The 21,856-nt window shown below is 37.4% G+C and overlaps 1 protein-coding gene across 9 annotated transcripts in view; it reads right to left on the reverse strand.

Moving 5' to 3' along the window:
- Window positions 1-414: 414 nt before the first annotated feature.
- Window positions 415-21,856, reverse strand: part of KLHL15 (kelch like family member 15) — a 28,107-nt gene continuing 6,665 nt past the window's right edge. For all 9 annotated transcript variants that reach the window (XM_063392971.1, XM_063392970.1, XM_063392967.1 and 6 more), the window contains 2 exons: window positions 15,391-16,102; window positions 415-6,976 (listed from right to left, as the gene is read on the reverse strand). In XM_063392971.1, coding sequence (XP_063249041.1) covers window positions 5,867-6,976; window positions 15,391-16,095 — 1,815 coding nt within the window. In that variant the 5' untranslated portion in view covers window positions 16,096-16,102 and the 3' untranslated portion in view covers window positions 415-5,866. The remainder of the gene's footprint in view (window positions 6,977-15,390; window positions 16,103-21,856) is intronic.

Genomic DNA, 21,856 nt, shown 5'->3' on the forward strand with positions numbered 1-21,856 from the left:
GCTCCATCCCCAGTACCCACAGCAGGGAATGGCCTCTCCTGCTGACCAGCACCAGAGGCTGCCCTGCCTGCTCAGCCTGGGCAGTTTGAATTCAAAACTTCACACTGGGGGCAAATGCAGCAACCAACTCCAAACATTCCTTCAGCCTTGAAATGCAGAGTGAACAGATAAACACACTACAGCAATCAACACTGGGGAGACTATAAAATACAGCTAAAGAGAAGAGCTTGAAGTTGCTTATATAAGCACATCCAACTTGATGGGATTGCGTGAACAAAATCTTACATAAACATTGCAACAAGACAGTTTTTGAAGAAAACTCAGGTTTTGTTTAACTGAGTCATCTCTGAAGTCCTGGAGAAAATAACCCAGGTCCACTACATCTTTGAGTATTACAAAGTTTACACAAGAGTGTTTAAAGATTAAAAATATTTTATTTACAATTTTCTTTATACACATTTTATACATTTTTTTTCAGCTTGAAACCCAAACAAAGCACATATGCAAGTCTGAGCATACTGTATCCATAGCAAGGAAAAATTACTTTCTGGAAAAAAAAAGAGACAAAAAATGCTTTAAAGCAGTTAAAAAGAGGCAGTTCTTAAATTAGACAAGTTTATAGCAGCCCTAGGGTAATCATTAGACAATTAATCCAAATGTATATATGAGGTCATATACATATAATTTTAATTTTCTATAGGAAAAGTATTTCCAATAGCTAGACACAAACACAGTACAGTTTGAAAATAACTTTTCCTGTTAACTTATCAAATACATTCTTTTCAATACAAACAATCTGATATTGTATACTGGAATTGTGGGATATTATAGTGGAATTGCAATCTCCAGCATGTAATAATTTATTTTAAAAGATCTACAAAAATAACAATATATAGGGAAAAATATTTAAAATAAAAACATAATTCACTCTTCCTTTCACCTGCTCCAACACTGACATAAAAGTTAGGTGGGTCCCACTGAGGTAATAAAAGCCCCCCCTAAATATAGCTAAATTTACAGTCCTACAGAGACTTCATTTCCTAGACTTACAGTAAGATTTTTCTACCAGAGCCATAAATAAAAACTATCTGCAAATAGAAATTATTTTCCCCTAGCTACCAACTTAATATTAATCCAAAGGTATTTCAAATTGATTTCTGAAAGCTATTTTTAAAAGATTACATAAATTGAACTTAGAGAAGTATAAAAAAATTAGTAGAGGGACACACAGGAAAGCTGTGCTCCAAACAAATTAGTTTTTCTGCCACCTGCCACATACAACTGTGTTTTATGACATTTACCCACACAAATGGAAATTTTCAAGTTACTATCCAACTTTCAGAAATAGAATACAGATGCAGAAGTAGTCATTAGTATTTATTTTAAGCAGCTTTAAGTTGTTTAACAAACATGAAAATCTCAGAATGTTAGCTACAGGACACCAGCAAGCTCTGCTTAAATAGATGATGTGTTTTCCAGTTATGATCTTCCCACTCTCCTTCAGTAAACCCCACCACATGTGACAGATGCTTATTCAAGTAACTTCACCAGCTATATATATTTTTATTAGCAAGAGAGCAGGAGGGCTGTTTTCTCTGATGGTCCCAATCCTATAAACTATTAAGCACAGGCTTAGTAACACTTGTGCTTACATGTTTTCCTTTAAGTACCTCACAGTTTTCTGTTTCTTTGTATTGGACTATTCACATACGTGAAGTCCACGTCTGAAGTGTTAATAGAATCTGGGGCCCAATTCACTATTCTTTTTAAGGAAAAGTATGTTAAAAAGGCAAAATACCTCTACAAGTGGGACTACTTCTAAAAAGACTTTGACATATGCAGGCTGACACAAACTAGAAGTTTATTTTAAAGAACTGTTAGTGTCTCCCCACAACGCTTACCCTCCCTTTGCTAAAGAATGGACATAATGAGTTAACCAATGGGGTTTCTTAGATCAGTTTGAATTTGCATCTGCTGAATTTTGTCTTTGTTTCCTGAGTGTCAAGTGAAGCTTCATCCCTGACACAAGTAGTTACCATATTAGAAGCATGAGGAAATGCAGCACTTGGGATCCTAGGACAGGAGGGCCTCAAGAATAAATAGCTGCAAATCTCAGGAACCAGGGAAGTATTGGAGTCAAACCCTCAGAGCTAGTTCTAACAGAACTGCAATCATATTGCAGGAAGTAGGGCATCCACATTTTTAAAAAGAAAGTAGTATAAAAGCAGGTTGCCAGGTAGCTCATATGCTGCCACTTGCTAGCAGTGCCTTCTGAAATAGCAGGACCTCTATAAAACCAAGGTCTGCCATCTTCCAGCTGAATTAAGGGGAAAAAAATTCCTAAGCTGATGCCTCCCACAATGAAACTACCAACACTTTGTGGCAGAAAGTGACTTATTTCTTCCTTATGCAGTACTTATTTAAAAAAAAAAAAATCTGCCCCCTAAAAACAGACCTAGGAGCATGTAAAATATGAACAGGCAGTATCCGGTCCCTTTACAGGAACACTGTGCTTTTTGTCCATTGTCTTGTTTGAAAAGAAAATTTCCTCCTGAAATTGATTGCTAAATTAAGAAATGAAGCTGATACATTTTTTTCTATAGATGTGAAAAAAACCCCAAAACCCTAGATTGTAGCTCACTATGTCCACCTTTCTAAAAAAAGGCAAGTACACTTGCTTTTCAAAGCAAGTAATATGTTGAATTTTATATACGCGGGTAACATTAGATTTGCTGGTATTCCATTATGGGATGGGAATAGCAGAACCTCCCCCAAATCTAGTAACCAAAGATCATAACTTATCTTTTCCTTCACAAATGAGAGGCATTTAAATGTTTTTAAAAACCCATCTTAACCTGACCATAATGCTTAAAATTTGATAGTAATAGGCAATTCTCATTAACCATCTTAGGTTGGTTCCTATTAAGGTACTAAATTATCTGGAACTAAATACTAAAAGTAAACATAAAAAAATCAATTGGGAAAAAAATCCCTCCAAGTAACCAAAGTAACTGTCTCAAAAGTTCCGTTGCAGTGTAAAAGAGAACAGAAGCTACTTTATATATTTCAGGTCTGAAACAATGAAAACACAGTAGATATGTGAATTGACAAAATATTCTCACATATCCCTACCACTCTAATCCCAAACCAATTCCAACCATCGCTAATGCTGGAAAGGTTACAGGCAGCCTCTCAGTGGAGACAGCTTCAGGGAAGCTGAAACCAACAGTTCAATTATAATTTCACAGAACAATTACTACTACAATCCTGAACAAGATCTTTCAGAACTGGGCACCTGAAGATAAATATGAGCTTAAAAGCAGAGCACCAAAACCAATCTGGTTCTTCATTTTTCAAGTGTCAGCACTCACCAATGATTTAGTGGCAGTTGCTGAGTGCACAGAGCTTCAGAAGGCCCTTAAATGCAGACTCAAAAATGGAACTGGAGACACCCCCATCCTTCCCGTTACTTTTAATAAAGTCTTGGCCATGTCTCTGAAACATCTGATTGCTGACCAGCAGACAGCCAGAGCCAGGGCTGCTCCCACACTGGCACTGGCCCCTCATAAAGTGAAGCACTCTTAGTGACGTGCCCTTGAGAGTGCCTCATACAGGATTAGCTTGCTGCCCATTAACTTAGTGAGAAATGAGCTGGTGACCAAGCAAACAAACAAAAACCCAACCAAAAACCCAACCAACAAACAAACAACCCCAACCTTGTTTTTTTTTCTCTTGTGCCCCAATATTCCATGAACTATGTACAGCCAGCACCTACCAGAGTCAGTTTGTCTCTCCCCATGTAGGGTGATGTACACACAAGTCTCAAGTGAAACTGAGGTTTTAGTGTAAGCAACATCTGCTTTAAGTTAGGCTATCAAGAGAGTAAATTAGATTTCTAATTCAGCAAACTGAATTCTTATTTAAAAAGACAAATTTAGCTGCAAACTAGTCTGCATCAGAAGGCTGAATATCAGTATTTGGTCCAGACTCTTCTGGTGTAAATAACTTATCAGTATAGCTATGATGGCAAACATTCCCTCTTTCTTTTAAAACATATGAAAACACTCAATTAATAAATCATTTCTAACAATAAACAAACGCTAAAAATCTGCTGACTTGCCATATAGCTCCAAATACTCATATTTCAACTCAGAACATAATTCCTACAAAGATACCGGAATACAATATGAGAAGTTTCACACATTGTTTTAACCTCTATTATTTCAAACTTCATTTACACAAGTAGGTGTATTTTTAACATGGAAAATTTAGGGTGATTTTGGTCCCTTTGTAAGTGCATTCTTTTGAACTCCCTGAGTACTGTACATTCCTTTTCTACAGTGAATTCTGACTGGAAGATGCTGAATAAAGTGGTTTTGCATTGCTGCATACAAAGTAAAGTCCACTGCTTAAAATGAAACACAGCAGCATAAGATTTTACAAAACATGCAGCTCATGTTTCAGCATCTGAATGACGTGTGAGCCCTCAGCTTCCCCAAATCTCTTCTTTAGGTTCTAGAAGTGGCTAATTTACATCCACAAAGATAGTCAAAATGCAGTTACTGTTATTACTTACGTCTTGGCAGATAATTCTTACCAATCTCCTGTCATTTATACCTGCAAGTTAACACAATGGAATAGCCAGAGCCCTCTTGGACCAGCCATCTCTATTCAGGCACTCCAAGGTCAGTAGCCATAATTGTGTAGGTGTTTATAAAAGAAACAGAAATTATACTGACAAACCAATCATCTAACTCCGTATTTTCAAAACACAGTAGTTCTTAACAGTTAATAATTAAATAATATTAATAAAAAGATTATTCCACTTCAGTATGAGTACTCATACTGAAGTGTAAGTATAAGGAAAATATTGACAATAAACTGTAGCATATCCAGTATCCAGTTCCAAAAATAACTGTGGGTTGCAGCAGTGCTGAGCATTTGCTTATTGATGTTTTCTATTTTAACAAAAAAAGAAAACTGGGCAGCACATTGAAACCAAAAAGAAACTCAGCTAAAATGAGTTTACTTTTTAAAAAATAATTTATAAAATAAAAAATAACCAACAGTTCATTATGTAGCAACAACATAAAGAGCTTAAGGTTACTGAATCAATCAGTATATACTAAATATGATACCAAATGAGGCTTCCAGTTTTGCTTAAGAACTTTGAATTATTTAGCTCATGAAATACCTTAAATTCAACCGATATGACTGAATCTGTGCACTAATTAAAATATAATATTGCAACTGCACATAAAAAGATGCATTTATATACAGTTTTTACAGTGTATGCACATGTGTGTATACATTTTTTTTACTCACCCACAAACACAACACAGACAATAGAAGGCAGCATAGAAATAGTGTTTTGAATATAAAAATGCTTTGTTTTCAATTTAGTAGAAAATGTGTCATTTGCATTTTGGCAGACTTATTGGTACCACTATACAAAACCAGGAAAACAGTCATGCAAAAGGGTTAAAATTCTTCTCCAAACTAAATAAGGGAAAACAAAAAAGCCTAGTAGATTTGAGAGTACTTTGCAGTTAATGGGAAAAGCATCTAAAAGATAACATAAAATACAGAAATGGTTTGGTTTTGTTACTTTTTACCTGTTTGTACCCAAGTACAGGTTGAGCTGTAAAAAAAACAAAACAACAAAGCTTTCACAAGGTCAGACCAACTATATCACCTTTTCTAATTCACTTGGTAAGTACACTCCCCATACATCCTGTTTCTCTTGAGCATTTAGCTGTTGTTCTTATACCCAAGGAAACATCTCCGCAGGAATTCAACTGGTTTGTAATTTTTTTCAACAAATTAGTATAGCTCTTTTGTATTTGATTGGGTTGTTCATTCTGTTTTAGCTGCAACGTCTAACATGCTCCAAAACGTACTCAGGAAAGTGCAGGCTGCAGACCTGTAAGCCATCCAGCTTGCACGGCATCCTTGGATATTCATCTTCTTTCCACTTGTTTTCCTCTGGATCAAAAGTGAGAATGGAATCACTGTAATGACCATTGTAACAAAGGCCTCCAAGAACCATTATCTGTTTGTCCAGAACAGCTACACCGTGACCACTCCTGCCTATTGGCATGGAAGCCAATATAGTCCATTGATCGGTATCGGGGTCATAGACCTCTGTGGATGGACATCCTTGAGATTCGAAGGAGGCTCTCAGGATCACACAGACACCACCAAAGACATAAAGCTTACCGTTATAAGAAATCATTTTGTGAAAGCATCTTGCATAATTCATTTTGCATTTGTTCTCCCAACAGTTAGTGACCACTTGAGTTCTCCGTGTTCGCTGCTCTACCGTCCCTTCTTTACTGGGATCAAATACACACACTTGCTTAGAAGTTGAAGATGATGTAATTCCACCAGTGATGTACAACTTGTTACCAAGCACAGTCCCTTCATGTCCATACTTATTGACTGGATAGGGATCCACAAATTCCCATTTATCTTCAGTAATATCATACCGTTCAGTGGAGTAAAAGGTCTCGTCCCTGGTTCTGCCAGCCACTGCGTAAACATACCTGCCAATCACTCCAACAGCAAACTCAGAGCGTGGCACAGACATGTCTGCCATTCGTAACCAAGTGTTCTGTCTTGGGTCATATCTAAACACTTTGGATGAAGCATGGAACTCACCATCTGGCCCCAGTTCTTCCCCACCTAATAAGAACACGAAGTTATTTACAATGGCAAGGCAGTCTGGTCGTAAAGGTACTTGAGGACCCTCTAGTTCCCACCACACCCTCGGTTTGTGCAAGAGAAGAATTTTACTGTTTACCATACTGTGTCCTATCATTCCTCTAAATACTGCAGTCTGGGGTTTGGCAGAACGAATTTTGTTGGATTTCATTTCCATCAAAGGCTGTTGGTGAACGCTATGAAAGTAATTCATGGCTTGGTCAACCTCATGTCGCAGCTGCCGGGAGTATCGATAAAACTCTGATGTTTTTACCTACGAATACATTTAAAAGATATTAAAATTCTGACCAAGAGAAACAACCCAGAAAACCTCAATCACTATGTGTCATTAGAAGATTATTTTACTTTGCTTCATTCAGGCAATCTTGAGAGCAATTGCATTTATGCATGAAGGCTTAAACTGATGTATTGTTATCCAAAACCCAGAAGGCAATTTTATGATTAAGAGCAGTGACTAACATTTTCAGCAGAATAATCACATGCAGAATTTATGCTGGAATTAGACACAACTGAAATCCTCAAGCCTAAAAAACATTATTCCTTCTCCTGAAAAAAGCTTCTATTCATCTTCTGCTTAATCTTTAAAGTACTCGAATTAAAAATTCCATCTTCACCTGGGTTTCAAAGACACTCTACACACCCATTCTGTAGTTACCAAGGTCTACTGTAGTCATTTTTTTCCCCTAAATTCTCACAAATGGAGCCCGAACTCTCAAATGCTAGGCTCTGCTCACAGAGCTATTTAATTGCCATGGGGTGGGAAGGGAAGGCACCCAATTGCTTTCCTTCAGAATCTGTGCTGGCACCAACCACTCATCATGATGACGCCCTTATGGTTTCCCCTCTGCGAGTCTCCACATGTTAACACATGCCCTTAATACAAGAAGGAAACATCCCCACCTATAATCCTTTGGTTCTGCATTTCTTAGGCAAATTGCAGAGACAGGTTTGAACTTCCACTTCCCACATGAGAGTTACAACCTAGGAGCCATCCCTGCTCAATTTTATCGGAGTTGTAAGCACAGGGGAAAATAAGAACTCCTTTCTGGGACCCTTCCTACTATTTAAGCCAATTTAAGTGCCTGAGGCTGGTCCTGAGAGCATTCCAAAACACATCCCTGCCTTGAACATTTTAATTAATCTAGCTCAAGGCAGTCCTCAGCTCACCGTGGGAATCTCTTCAGAGGCCTCACTCTTCCTGTACAGTCTGGTGTAACACAGCATTCTGAATCACACTTCTAAAACAAAAAAAACCTGCTAGATGTTGCCAAATCCACAAATCCTCCACCAGATTTGATCCTAAACCCCAGTTTCTTTCACATAAAATTGGATTGCTTTCAAACAGTCTGAAAGCCTTCAGTACCTACCAGCTCTAAATAAGAAGCAATGCTCTGAAAAAGTCTGAGGCCGCTCTGAAATTTCAAGTGATCACAAGGTAACACCAGGAGCTACTATTTTTAAGTATCTTACCCCACCTTCTCCTATCCTCTGTCCCAAAGAACAAATGCCTCAGGGGTGGTGGTATGAATTTTGACATATATGGAAAGCAATTAGGAAATTAATGTTCTTTATACCTTGTGAATAAAGTAGCTGCTTGTTCTACAAACACAAATACCATTAAAATTTTGTGAGCCATCTGTTAAAGATCCCTCCCTTCTGTAGTAATTAAGACATTCTGTCAAAGAATGATTTTTTAAAAGAATCTTTTGAACTGTTATTATTGAACACAATTTGAGACAGTTTGAAACACCAGATTTCCTAAAAAAAGAAAAGCTGAATACTAACCTACTACTGTAAAGCAATGCATAGCTCAAAGAGTGATAGTGACTTGACGTTTTTATTTACACTTTTTCTTTCCTCCACTTTAATTCTGACAAGTTCAAATTATCTTTGTTTGAAAAAAAGGAGGATGGTCACATGCTGATCACATCCACTATTCTTGCAGCAAAGTTCAGCTCCTTTCTACTTTTTACTAGAAGTGATTTTGGAGCAAAAAGGTTTACTCGGGTATGGTATTTACAGAAAACCCGCAGTAAGCCCAACTCTACTGGGAACAACAGCTCTATTTTCTTGTTGCAAATAAAGAGTATTTCATACAAAGACAGATCTACTCATATGGTATTTGTTAGAATAAACCATATACCTTGCCTGACTGAAAAGACTGAACATAAATTACAGAAAATATGCTGGCACAGGGAACCACAGCACGGAAAAATGGTAACATATAAAGGTTACAAAACACGAAAAAGGAAGTTAAAATAACAAAGAATTATGGCTGGGCTACTTTAGCCTTAAAAGGAACTTTTAAATCCTAAACCAGAAGGACTACTTCAGGTATTCCCAAACCGGAGCTCTCCTCTTTGGAATGAAATAAAAATATAAATTATCTTTGTTCCACTTATATGCAGTTCAGGTTTTCTTGGATAATTATGCAAGACAACGGGATCAACATGCTTACAATGTGAAGCATACCAGTAAAGCCTGGCAGAGATGGAAAACGTTGTTCTTTCTCCCTCAACATTTACAACTCTGTTATTAGATCTAGAATGCCAGCCAGAAACTGGAATTAAAATAAGCCTAAAACCTCATCACTTTACTCTTTCACATAGCCTAAATCTCACCTCATGGGACCATGCCAAAGGCAACAAGGAGTATTGAATTCCAGAGAGACCCTCAAGACCAGGGAATCAATCTATTAGTTTACTACTGCTTACCTTGACAAAGGCACTCATGTCAAAGGAAAGCCTCAAGCTCTCACCTTAAATGAAAAAGACATCAAGGAGCAAATGCAACTTCCAGTTATTAACACCCCTCTGTGAAGTTCATGGGGAAGCTTCAACAAGCACAAGTTTGAAGAGCTAAATGTGAAAATACACAAGCACCAGCTATTCTTACAATATGCAGAAAAAAAATCCCACAAAACAAGAGTGACTGACTATCTCACGACTGGTAAGAAAAGGTAATCAATCAGAGCATTCCTAGACTTGGCTATTGAGGGAAAATATCCCTGTTTTATCTTTCACCTCTGCCATAACCTCTGCCATACAGGAGCAGTGCCTCCCCTGATGCTCAAGTGATGGTCCAAGATGAATGTTAGGATATGCCTATAGGAAAGTACAGACTGCTCACACCTGCTTGATGCAAATGAAAACAAAGCAAATGCAGGTCATTTGGCCCATTTTCAGTCACACACTATGAAATGTTCCAGAACTATTTGAAAGCCCCGTTCAGCCCCTAGGAAAAAAACCCCTCTGCCTACATTTTCAAATAATTTTACAGTAATTTTCATTACTTGTATACATAATCAAAAAAGAGAAGCATTAAAATTTAGGCAGTTTGGTATTTAAAACAACTGTAAGTTGTGAATGTCAGTAAATGAAAGCCCATGGCCTTTTGCAGGAATTTCTGCCACCCAAAACAGGCAGAAGGAAAGCCCTCAGCTTTCAAAAGCAGGCTCTGTCACTACCTGTAAGTAGCAACAAGAAGCTGATCAGCAAATATCAAAGTGCTTATCAACAGACCAATTTTCCTGTTAAGCTCAAATGGAGAAGCTCTGGAGGGAATGTGTCCGTAATTACCAACACTCCAACAGAACACACGGATTTCGGCAAAACAGATGGAAATGTACAGCAACTGTCACGAACCCTGAAGTAAAACAAATGTGCATTCTTAAAGAGTACATCACCAACTCTGAGTTTAGAAAAATATATAAATGCTTCAAAGCATTTTTGAAGTCTTTCTTTAAAATGTTCTGTTATCTTGCTGAAGGGTCTCAAAGGCATTTTAAGTTGGACTTCCTTATCAACCCCAGTCATACTGTCAAAAAAGGAATTTAATCCAAGTGCTAAAGGTTTGCTCATGTGACTTTTTTTACATTCTTTACATTTTTTTCCAATTCTTTCTTCATTTTCTGGAGAAAACCTTCTTAAAGAGGTTATACTGGGACACAGCCTAATGTAGGAGTTTCCACAAGATCTCCAGAGATGGAGAATGAGAACTGTCCCAACATATGAACTACCAATGGTTCACAGTCAGACTTTCAGCCACACAGAGTGAGAACAGCATAAACAAAACCAAATGTGTTATTCCATAATAAAAGATGTAAAAATAATTAAACCATTCACCCCCTAGGGCATCCCTCCAGTCACACTAAATTTGAGCTTTAATGCATTTTCTCTTCTTCATTTTAAATCAGTGAAACACTCCATAAAGAAGTGCTGGCTTTCCAAATTAATGCAGTGATTAATCATTGCCTATTTTTCTGCTGTTCTGAATGCAGGCTTTTCTAATTGTAGCAGCTACGGAAGTCCCTGAATCTTCCACTTATATTATATGAAGAAGTAAAACAAAAAATTAAGCCATTAATTTCTAATTTGAAAAGTTACCCCTACAAAAGATCAGCTGTGTCTCACATGATGTCCATCAACTCTCCCCCTCCCCCAAAAAAATTATGCTAATGAATAAACTGCAGGAAGAGCAATAAAATGCAAGGTAAATATCCTGTAACATGTTTGACTTCAGTATATAGTGTTTTTTAAAAAAAATTTCCTCATACAACCATCTACAGCTACTGCTCTATTTGTGTTTTTGTTACTTAGGTTTGTAAGAAAAAGCTTTCAAAACCAGAAAAAAAGGCTTCTTTTGAACTGCCCAAACTAAACAGCTATTATTTGTGCATCTGGTAATTAAATTTTAGTATGCTATTATATGGAGTGGATACTACCTTACTTCCTTCTGTAGAACTGGAAAAAAATCCCAAACACAAACAAAAGCAGAGAAAAATCTCAATGGCTCATAATGTCACTTTATCATCTCTAGTCATGTAAACAGAACTGTTTGGAAGATTCTAACTTATTATGCTTAAGTTTACTAAGCCTGCCAATTCTGTATGTGTGATGCAACTCAAACTCAGCTAGCAGGAGTACTGAGAAGCAATGTTCCACCTTTCCAGTGAACAATGATGGCATCTGTATCACACTTCTAAAGACCAAATTCTTACTCAAAAAACCCCCACCAAACTTATTTTACTAGAGATTAACCTGGACAAAACTAAATATCCATCAACTCCACTAACAAGGATCCTTATTATTATCACATCTCTTTATCTCTGGCCATATTCTAAGCACAATTATAAGCTGGTATGTGAACTGCTCAGTACCAGTGAAGGGCTATTCTGCAAGAATAAAAATCATTTAAGCGTTTTCAGCCTAACCATAGGAAGACACAGCCTCTGTGCAGCAAGGATAATGCCCTCAAATTGATTATTCAGCTGCTCATTTTTGGAAGCTGGAAAAAGAAATTGTCAAAGTCAAGCTGGAGTCTAACTCAATCTGATCTCTCAAATTAGAATGGAGTCAACAATCTATACGCCACAATTAAAAAGCTCTGCACGTAACAAATACCGCTAGCAAAGCTATTTAAATCAACAGCAACCCTAACACCCAAAAATACTAAGCACAGCACCTATTTACAATAAGAGGGGCCCCTAACTTCACCCACACTTCTTATTCTGTGCTTCAGCAAACAAAATTGTCTAAGTAGACACATATGTACTCCTAGACATGGAGATAAATGTGGAAAAAAAGAAATTCAACACATTTATGAAAGGTAGTCATAGTAACATAAAACTACAATGACATCTTCTCAAAAATTACTATTTTCTAGGAACAGGATAGCAGATATTCAAAGATAATGTGCTATTCATCCCACCTCTACAGCAGAAGCTGATGAATCTAGTGATCAGTAAATTCTTGATTTAAGCTGGCAATTAATAAATCAGCATAGGCTAGTCATAACAAACCTTACAGACTGGACATAAAAAACCCCTGGGTTTTAAGGACAGAGATTTCAAAACAACATATCAAGCAATCAAGTAGTACACAGAAACTAAATGGAGGTTAAACAGTGTATTTCAGGGAAATCAGGGATGAAACCAAACATGGTTGCCTCCAGTAACAGAGATTAACTCAGTGATTCATGTGAAAGGCATTCCAACTTCTATCTCCAAACTTCCTCAAGACTTAACAGAGCCATGGATATGTTTCATAAAAAAGGAAAGCACAACATGGACAGTGAAACTTGTGCTTTTCCCCTAACACTTTGCCTTTACTTTCTAACTATTCCCTAAATCCTTACTAGATTTATCTTTCCATTTCCTCCCATACATCTGCATGTACCTTAAGGTCTGAGGAACAAAAGGAGTACCTACTCATAATTCAGAAACCATTCTTCCAGGACAGTCTGCAGTAAGCAAACACACTGTGCCTTCACTTGTGCACTCTAAATACACATCAGCCTCCAGGTATTGATTTAGACTCACTGATTAAATTTTGGAATTGTACACCTCTCCAAAAAATGATTTAAGGTACAGAATGGCTTAAGAGGACAAAAGTGTCCTTACCATGACTTGCAAAGTTAAGTTATATGAGTTATTTATATCCTACAGTGACAGAAATGTGTATTAGAAAGATTATACAGAAGTACATGACAAGCCAGCCAGTGTACAGCAAATACAGAGTTTGGTGAACTGGAAGAGTCAGCCTCAGACTGTATTTGGGACACCCATGCATTCAGTATGTGCTGGCTTCAGGAAAAGGGGGGATTCTGTTTGTGGATCTCCAGAAAAGGGAGTTTTACCACTATTTCCCCATTCTACAAGGAGAAGAAAGAAGAGGCTCTCCCCAAGTTACTGCCAGAAGAATGAACAGACATGCTCTTTTATTAAAAAAATAGAGTGTTCTATATTCTGATGTTGGCTCCAACTGCAGCTGTCCTTTGTACTTGTCCTGCTGGATAACTTTCATACTCCCTAGCCAGGATAGAACACAAATACATTCCTAGCTGCAGTAACAAATGACATCATTAGCTCTGCTTCCCTCTGCTGAGCTGTCTCACTCCAGAATCTGCACTGGCTTTTCTCTGCTCCCACATACAATTAACAGAAAGGGTATTGCCAGAGAAAGCTTTTACATGGAGGTATATGCTGAAAACAACTTCTCTCCTGAAGCTGTGCCTATTGGGCCATTTGGTAACCTTCAAGATAAAACATGAGAAGCACTGCATACAGGATTTATACCAACAATATCAAAACCAACTCCAGAAGTTATACCCAAATATAATGCTGAAGAACAACATATACCTTAACTGGCACTTAGAGAACTTAACTGAAGACAGCTTGATGCTTGAGCTTGCATCCCCGAAACTTATATGGCTGAAGCAGACTCACAAAAATCCTGCCTTATTAGATTAACCTCAAAAAAACATGTTCTGAATTTTTATTACTGAAGGGCTTAAATGATGTAATAATACGGCAGAAGTGCTATTTAAAACAAGACACTACACAGTATCCTGCAGAGTTCAGCTCTTACTAGTTAAAAATGTTTTAACCCAATATAAACATTACATTAGTGCTCTAAAACATGTTTAAGTATTTATTTTGTTTGTCTATAGTCTAATACAGCATCATAAATATATTTTATGTATTATTACTTCCTATACTCAGTTCACACACAGAGAAAAAAATCCTAAATATAAAAATTCACTAGTCTGAAGTAACTAATAGCTCTTATAATCTGAAATACAAGTAAGTATAAGAATTACTCCTTGGATGATCCAGTGGCCCTTAAAACCACCCAAACCAATACAACCTTGTCTGTATATTCACTAGAAAAAAATATATGGGAAATTAATTTGTAAAAAGTGTAAATAGGGTCTGAACTCCTATGAATTTGCTGAGAGGTGAAAAATACAGGTGAAGCTGTATCTTATAACACAAAATTAACATTGTTAAAACAGCACAGATCAAGTAATTTCTAACCTGAACACTGTTACTGGCCTGTAAGAGAACTGCTTACAAAGTATTGTGATCCTCTACTGTATATTCAAATTCAATGTACAAATATTCAGAGATTCTCAAGAACTAGTAAACGTTTTGTCTGCTCTTCAAAAGAAAAGTAGAAAAGGCAAGTTCTCTTTTAACTTTTTACTAGATACAATGAAAGCTGAACTATAAAACCACCTGTTACAGAATCCTCTGATATTTAAATCGTTACATTTGATACCATCAATAATTTTTGATTGTATTGTATCTTGCATACAACCAAGTGTATGTGTAACTTTGCAGGACCAGGGCTTCCTTCCAACTGCTGTGTAATAGCACAAGCACTGAAGATACAACACCAACAACACTCTGCAGATTTAAGAGCAGATGTTGGTTTTCACTTATAAATAACCCTCTCCTGTACTTAAGTCACCTAAGATCTACAGTCACTATTTTTGATTATACTGATAACAATCATCATAACATATACCCCACATAATATGTGCAGGCCTAAAGCCTCTGCAAAGCAAGAAGCAACTTGTAGAAAACAGTTAAGAACGTTTGAAATCAAACTAGATACAAGTGACCTTATTTCAAAAGGTCTTTTCCATATAAAGTCACGTATAAACATGTACTGCAAACATACCTGTTCTCCAGCCACTGTAGGTATTATTGTCTAATAACCAAAGACAACACTTCTAGATGTTTGCCTTCTATGCTTTTCTTTATTAGAAAAATGAATGCTATCATTTTGTTCCTTCTCATGGCTTCAGGAATCTTACCTATTTAATGGCATGCTGCCCTAGCTAAATGATGAATCCTGCCTATTGCTTTTCAAATGCACCAACCTTCTCAAAAACACTGGATGGTGTCATCAAACAAAACCTGATGTTCTGAATGATGGTGTCCGTATGTCTCCAGCGTCTTCTATCATGGCGCAGCCAGGCCTGCACAGCTTCATACAGCTCTATCTCTGGAAACCTGCTCAGGTGATCGTTATCCAAGTAGGACATGAGCTTCTCAAAGCTCAGGTATGAAAGGAAGTCAGGTCTGGACATGAGTGGCACAAAATTCTCTAGCAGAAAGGAATCCAGTTTTTCCCTGACTCCTTCGATGTTTACACCAAAATCATCCAGAAGTCTCATAATTTCTGCACAGTTTTCTAAGCAGATTTTAGCTAAGAGAAAAGAGCAGCAAAACTTTACCACCTCTATAAGCTGGACATACATGGCAGCCTGAAGGATTTCATGAACAGTGTTCATACTCAGTTCAATAGTTCCATAGTACATGAATTGGAGGACATGACTGAAGCCTGTAGCTGTCAGACCTTTCAAATGGATTTTGTCCTGATCTCGTTCTCGCATGTCTGCTGTGAACATAATCCTGAAGTAATCACTCTGGGTGGCAAGCAGTGCTTTATGGGCCTGAAATTGGTGGTCTTCAATGACAAGTGTGACATCAAGAAGCAATCCCTCCTCATACAGTGCTCTGAATCCTGCAGAGACACTGGTGTCATGGATGGAGGAGCTAAACCCTTCCACGTCCCCTGCCATGAATCACCTGGGGGGAAGAAAAAAAATAAATAAAAATAAAAATAAATCATAATTTCTAATAACATATTACAAGCCCTTCCTGATCAGATAAATCCTAACTGAGACTGCTTTGATTAGGACTTAAAAGTCTTCACCATCCTTTCTGTTTTCTCTCCATCTGAAAAATCAACTTAGGAAATAACTTAAAACACAAACTTTAAATATTTCTCCCCAAACCAAATATTCTCATTTTAAAGACAGGGTAATGAACAAAAATAACTCTGCAATACTGCCAAAATGATTCCTTACTCCAAGTTAATTCATGGTCACATAATGAACTAAAAACGTTGTCATGGTTTTTTTCCTTTCCCTCAGTCAATCTTTCTAAAGAATATATCCCAGAGGAACAATAAAACACTCACTCTTGAATATCAAAGGTCTCAAAAAGGAAGCCAAACTTCCTTAACTTCAGAAACAAGCTTCGGTAGATAAGTACATGGTATGATATAAAAAAACCTAAAATTTATTATGCTTTAAAATCTGTGTCAATTTACTCAAAAGTTATTTATAGAGAAATGAACATTTTCACAGATACTATTTGTGTGTTTCACTTCTGTTTTCACTTCTGTACAGTCCCATCATGTCCCCCCCATTTCTTACTATAGTAATTCATATTAAGTTATGAGATCTATGAAGTGCAAAATACTAAGGCAACAAGAAGCACTGACAAGAATAAGTCACAAAAATAATATCCTGTATAGTGGGCTTAGTGAAGCTTAACTGCTCATCAAGCATTTGCAGATATAGTGTTACTTACATGCAAGCTATAATTAAACTGCAAATAAACAAAAAAAATCTAAGAGTAGCAGGATCCCACCCTGTTGAAGTCAATTCAATAGTCAACATGAAAACCTGTTCAAAATCCAGAAATTCCTCTAAATGTTGCTCAACTTCCTTGGGTTTGGGAAGCGTGAATTTGCACGAGGCAGCTTGAACCAATTAACAATTCATCAAAGGACCACAGCACGCTGCATTCTCCTCCTCTGTCACATTCCGGGACCTGAGTTCCTGCTGCCTACTTTGAGCCATTTTTGGGGCTCATTTGGCTTCTCCAAAAAGTAAATTCAACTCATAAACATGACTAAAAAACAAACTAAAAGCGGGGGGGGACACAGACATGAAAAAGACACACGACACAAACACTAGAAATCTTTGTGCTTCCCAGTGAGCTGACTTGTGACTTGACACTGGGGGGTTTGGCACAACCACCAACCTGATGCAGAGGGCAGGGCACATACTTGTGAAGAGAGAGAGAAACAGCAACAACTTCCCTATTAGGCATTCATTTACTACTAGAATTGGTTCAGCTGCTTTTGTTCCACTTCACCCCACCTTAAATTACACTTCAACTTTCCCTCAGATATTTGTTGCATTTAGCTCTGAATTTCCTACAACAAATAAAGCTAACATGTTTTGGTATTGGTAACCTACATGAAAAGCTAAATAATACCAACACATTAGAAAAACCTGCAGATTCTCAAAATCATAGAACTTCAGACAAGTATATGGACTGAGAAGTGACTCCAGGCTGGCCTGTGTTTCACAGCCTCAGAGAGCAGTCACCACTCACTCCCACTTCCTAAAGCACCACACTCTGGCTGCTGACATTGTAACAAGAATGCATTTTATTAGACTCAGCAGTGGTTAAGCATCTCCTCTCCTTCACTCCTCAGCACATATCCTGGAAAACCAAACTGGAGATACCCTTCGTCTGTGCAAAACTAAACTGGTGAGTAGGTGTTTGTAGCCACACCTCATGGAATTAGCACCACTCCCACACTGTTGAATCGTGATGATGGGTTCTGTGCACAATAAAGTCAGTGCTGGGAGTGTTCATCACAATACAGGCCTTCTCACAGAATTCAAATTCCTGAAAGTAAGAGCAGGAACAAAAGAACAAAGACGACAATCACTTTCTCACCAGTATCCATGATAGCACCCTCCCTTCAATGTCACTGAAGACAAAGAGAAACATGCAAACTGCTGTGGAACCTCATATTGTGAGTCTCTTATTCCTCAACATCAAATGCTGACCAGAAAGGAAAATTACCATCAGATATTTTTCTTAGTTGTGGCCAATTCTTACACAAAAGCAGAAGAGGAAAGAACCGCTTCACTAATTCTTATCACCTCAGAAAGAAGCAACCAACTGAAGAGGAAGCACAAAGCCTGACTTTACAGGGTTTTGCTTTCTAACTGGATTTCTGATATCAAATCAAAAGGTAAGCACCAATATTCGCTTACTTTCGTCTTTCATCGGAGCACTTGTAACTCTTCTCCTCCCATCCCCAGTCCTCTGATGTTTAATAACAGCTGAGCTCATACCTCAGTCCTTCCTGTTCAAGAGATTTAATGATCACTTGCCTTTAAATGGGCCACTCATTTTCATAAAACATACAGTGACTTAAAACAACTCTCACTGTCTGAAATCAGCCAAGAGATTCATTCAGTGGCTACAAGGACTCTCAGACAGTCCAACAGTGGAAGTTTCAGTGCTTTAGACCAGCTGAGCTCAGCGTCAGTTCCATGATCAGCGTGAAAAATGGGAAAGGACAGCTGGAATTTGTGAGAATGAGAACAGAATAACACAACAATGTATCAGGGCAGAAAAAGTAAAAAATGAAGCAACATTCCCTAGGTGCCAGAAGCAACATATATTCATCTGGAAGTAATGGGATCTCCTATCGTACAGGTAATCCTGCTGAAGGGATTTCTTCAAAACAGTGTGTGCATTACTGTGTACCCGAGCAGCACTGACAAACCACAGCACCAAGCTCCAAACACACAGGAGGATCTTTGCCCTTACCTTGAGAAAGGTGATTACATTATTGGTACTCCACAAATAAAAGCAGATAAATTAACCTGTACACAGGATGGCCCTAAAAGAAAGGCCTCTTTCACTACCCTCAAAGAAGCAAAAAGGAAAGGTTGAAAGAGAAGTTAAGCACAGACATGGTAGATGCATCTCCAGTCTTGTTTTTAAGGATCTAAACAAATAGTTGAGTAAATAATACTCAACACAAACTAACAACCTCCCCCAAAAAACAAAACAAACCACTATAAACAAAACAACCAAACCAACCAAAAACAAAACCCAGCACCAGAAAGTCCTGGGCACCTGTCTCTAGGTGGCCCTGCAGGTGGCCCAGATGATCTCCAGAGTTCCCTCACAACCTCAGCTAGTCTGTCAATCTGAGATTGTGTTGCTTTTGCACAGACACTGCAACGATGTGGGGATTTTTTTGCTACCTTCTTTTTATTTTGATTAAATAGAAATAATACAAATATACACACACACAAAAATTTATGTATATGTTATTATCCTTTGAATTTTAAATCTAACAAGGCAGCAATCACTGAAATATTGAGAAATAAAACCCACCTATATTTAGGTGGCTCAAATTTTTACACCTCCCTACAACTGGCTATTCCATAAAAAGTATTTAAAACACTGAGTCAGCCACAAATCTCCACAATAGTAACAAAGAGTTCAACACTTGGAAATTATTATTTCTGAATGTTTTTAAAATGTGGGTGTTTAAATCACTTAATCCTTTTCACATTCCTGCTGGTATTACTTTAAGTAAATCTACAGTTTTCAACATCAACATATTTTTCCTCCTAAACAGCAATGAGCATTTAATGGATTACTTAAGGAGACACAAAACCAGTTAAGACTTCTCCTTACACCATCTAAAAAAGCTTCAGAATTCTATGAATGAAAAATAAAAGGATTACTTGTCTTCCTGCATTAAATAAAAGGAGTAAATATCCTTTCATTGGCATAAAGCCATATACATTATCAGCAAATAAGTTTTTCTTTAAAATAAAAAAATGTATTGCCAGTGCAAATACACAAAGGGGTTAAAATAGCACAAAAACTGGGAAAGTAGATAATTAAATGCATATTATGCTTAACTGGTAAAAATCTTCATTTCTAAAGCTAACCTCCTCCGTCAAAAGCAAACAGCAATGTGGTAGTTTAAACATTAAAAAAAGCAATACAAAATACTCTCAAACCAAGTAATTTTTCTAAAGCTATGCCATTCCTCCCACACACACACTTGCAACCTTTGATGTAATTCTAAGCACTATTCAAATGCTGCAGTTATTTCCCAGAGGACAATACATAATGATTTTTTTTCCATATTTCCAATAAAAATGGAAAATTCAGTTAGATTTTCTTCATGCATGCAAATCAGAGCAGCACACTTAATCCAAAAGAAGACATGGAGCCTGCAGTGGTCTATAGGAAAACTGGAACAAAAAAATTCCAATGTATAAACAATGAAGGGGAGGTGGGGGGCAATGTACATTGACATTTGTCATTGTTCTGCACATATTAGAGCTGATCAGGGCAATGCAGCACAGGAAGTAAGACTCTGCTGGAAAGCCAAACAAGAAATGCATTTAACCTTATTAGCTGTCCCTTACATTTTTTCCTCTTTTAGCACACAATGCATTAGATTCTCCAGTGCTGTGACAGTAAAACCACTTAGTTGGAACACTGATTTCTCGTCTTTATTCTGCAGCTGTAATGGAAGTCTGAAAACCCTACTCCAGACTGCTTTTTCTTGCTAAACAAGGAGAACCTTCTTCCTCAGGGTGTCTGAGGCTCTTAGTCACAAGCAGAAGAAATGGAGTCTAAATGCCCTGGCTATTGAGAAGTTATAGAATACTCATGCCCTTGTGGATTTAAAATCTCTCCAAAAACACTACTACCTGAAAAAGGGCCCTTTGAATATGTGTCTTTATGTAATATGTAAGGTTATATGCATTTTCTAGGGACAGAAATTTATTGTTCTAGGAAAGTACTGACAATACCTAGCCTAGCACACCAGCTCAAAGGTAAATGTCTGCTTTCCTTTACTGGTGTTCCTTAGTAACTCCTTTGGGATGCTGAGACAGAACCAACAAGATTTGTTTTGTTTACTGAATATGGAGTAGTTGATCATTTTACCTATCACATAGATATTCTAAGAAATCACCTTTGTGGGCAAGCTGAACAACAAATTTTCACATTATAAAACACTAGTATCTAGGAGCTACAACATAAAGATATTTCAAAGAACCATGCTTCAGTTACACAAAGTACTAAAATAGAGCTTAAAATGCAACAATCTCTTCCATCCACCAAATGCACGCATTTAAATGTAAATGTTAAAGCCACTATGCATGCTTTATTTGGTGAGGTGCACAGCAAAGGCTGTCTAGAGCAGAATTCTTTGGCCCTAGTTTTGTTAACACGCTTTTCTGCAGGAAGAAGACATTTCTCTATAGTCAAATGTTACACACACATATGAAAATACAACAAGTATTGGAACACACTAGCAAACATTCACAACTGCAGACATAGCTGAAGGCTGGGCCTTTGAAAGCAGTGTTCTGTATTGAGTAAAAATGCAACTATAACATACATAGTATAAGTAATCTATCCCCCAAATTAAACCTTTGTTTACATGGTTTAAAACTAAAAATTTTAAATTTTGTCCACCATTTTTCATCATAATCCCTCACACACACCAACAGGAGTGACATCATGGGAGACAGATCAATAACCAGTGGCTATCAAAACTTCCCACGGCTACAAAAATTGGAAACATAGGGAACAAAGAAATACATCCAGTTTCCATGTGTTTTATCTAAAATCCTTTGTAACTAGTACATTAAATCTGGGAAACAATTTATCTTAAACACAGTGGTATGTTCAAGTTTAAGACTT

Source organism: Prinia subflava, chromosome 3 (assembly GCF_021018805.1).
Source record: "Prinia subflava isolate CZ2003 ecotype Zambia chromosome 3, Cam_Psub_1.2, whole genome shotgun sequence".
In the NCBI taxonomy this organism is placed as follows: Eukaryota; Metazoa; Chordata; class Aves; order Passeriformes; family Cisticolidae; genus Prinia; species Prinia subflava.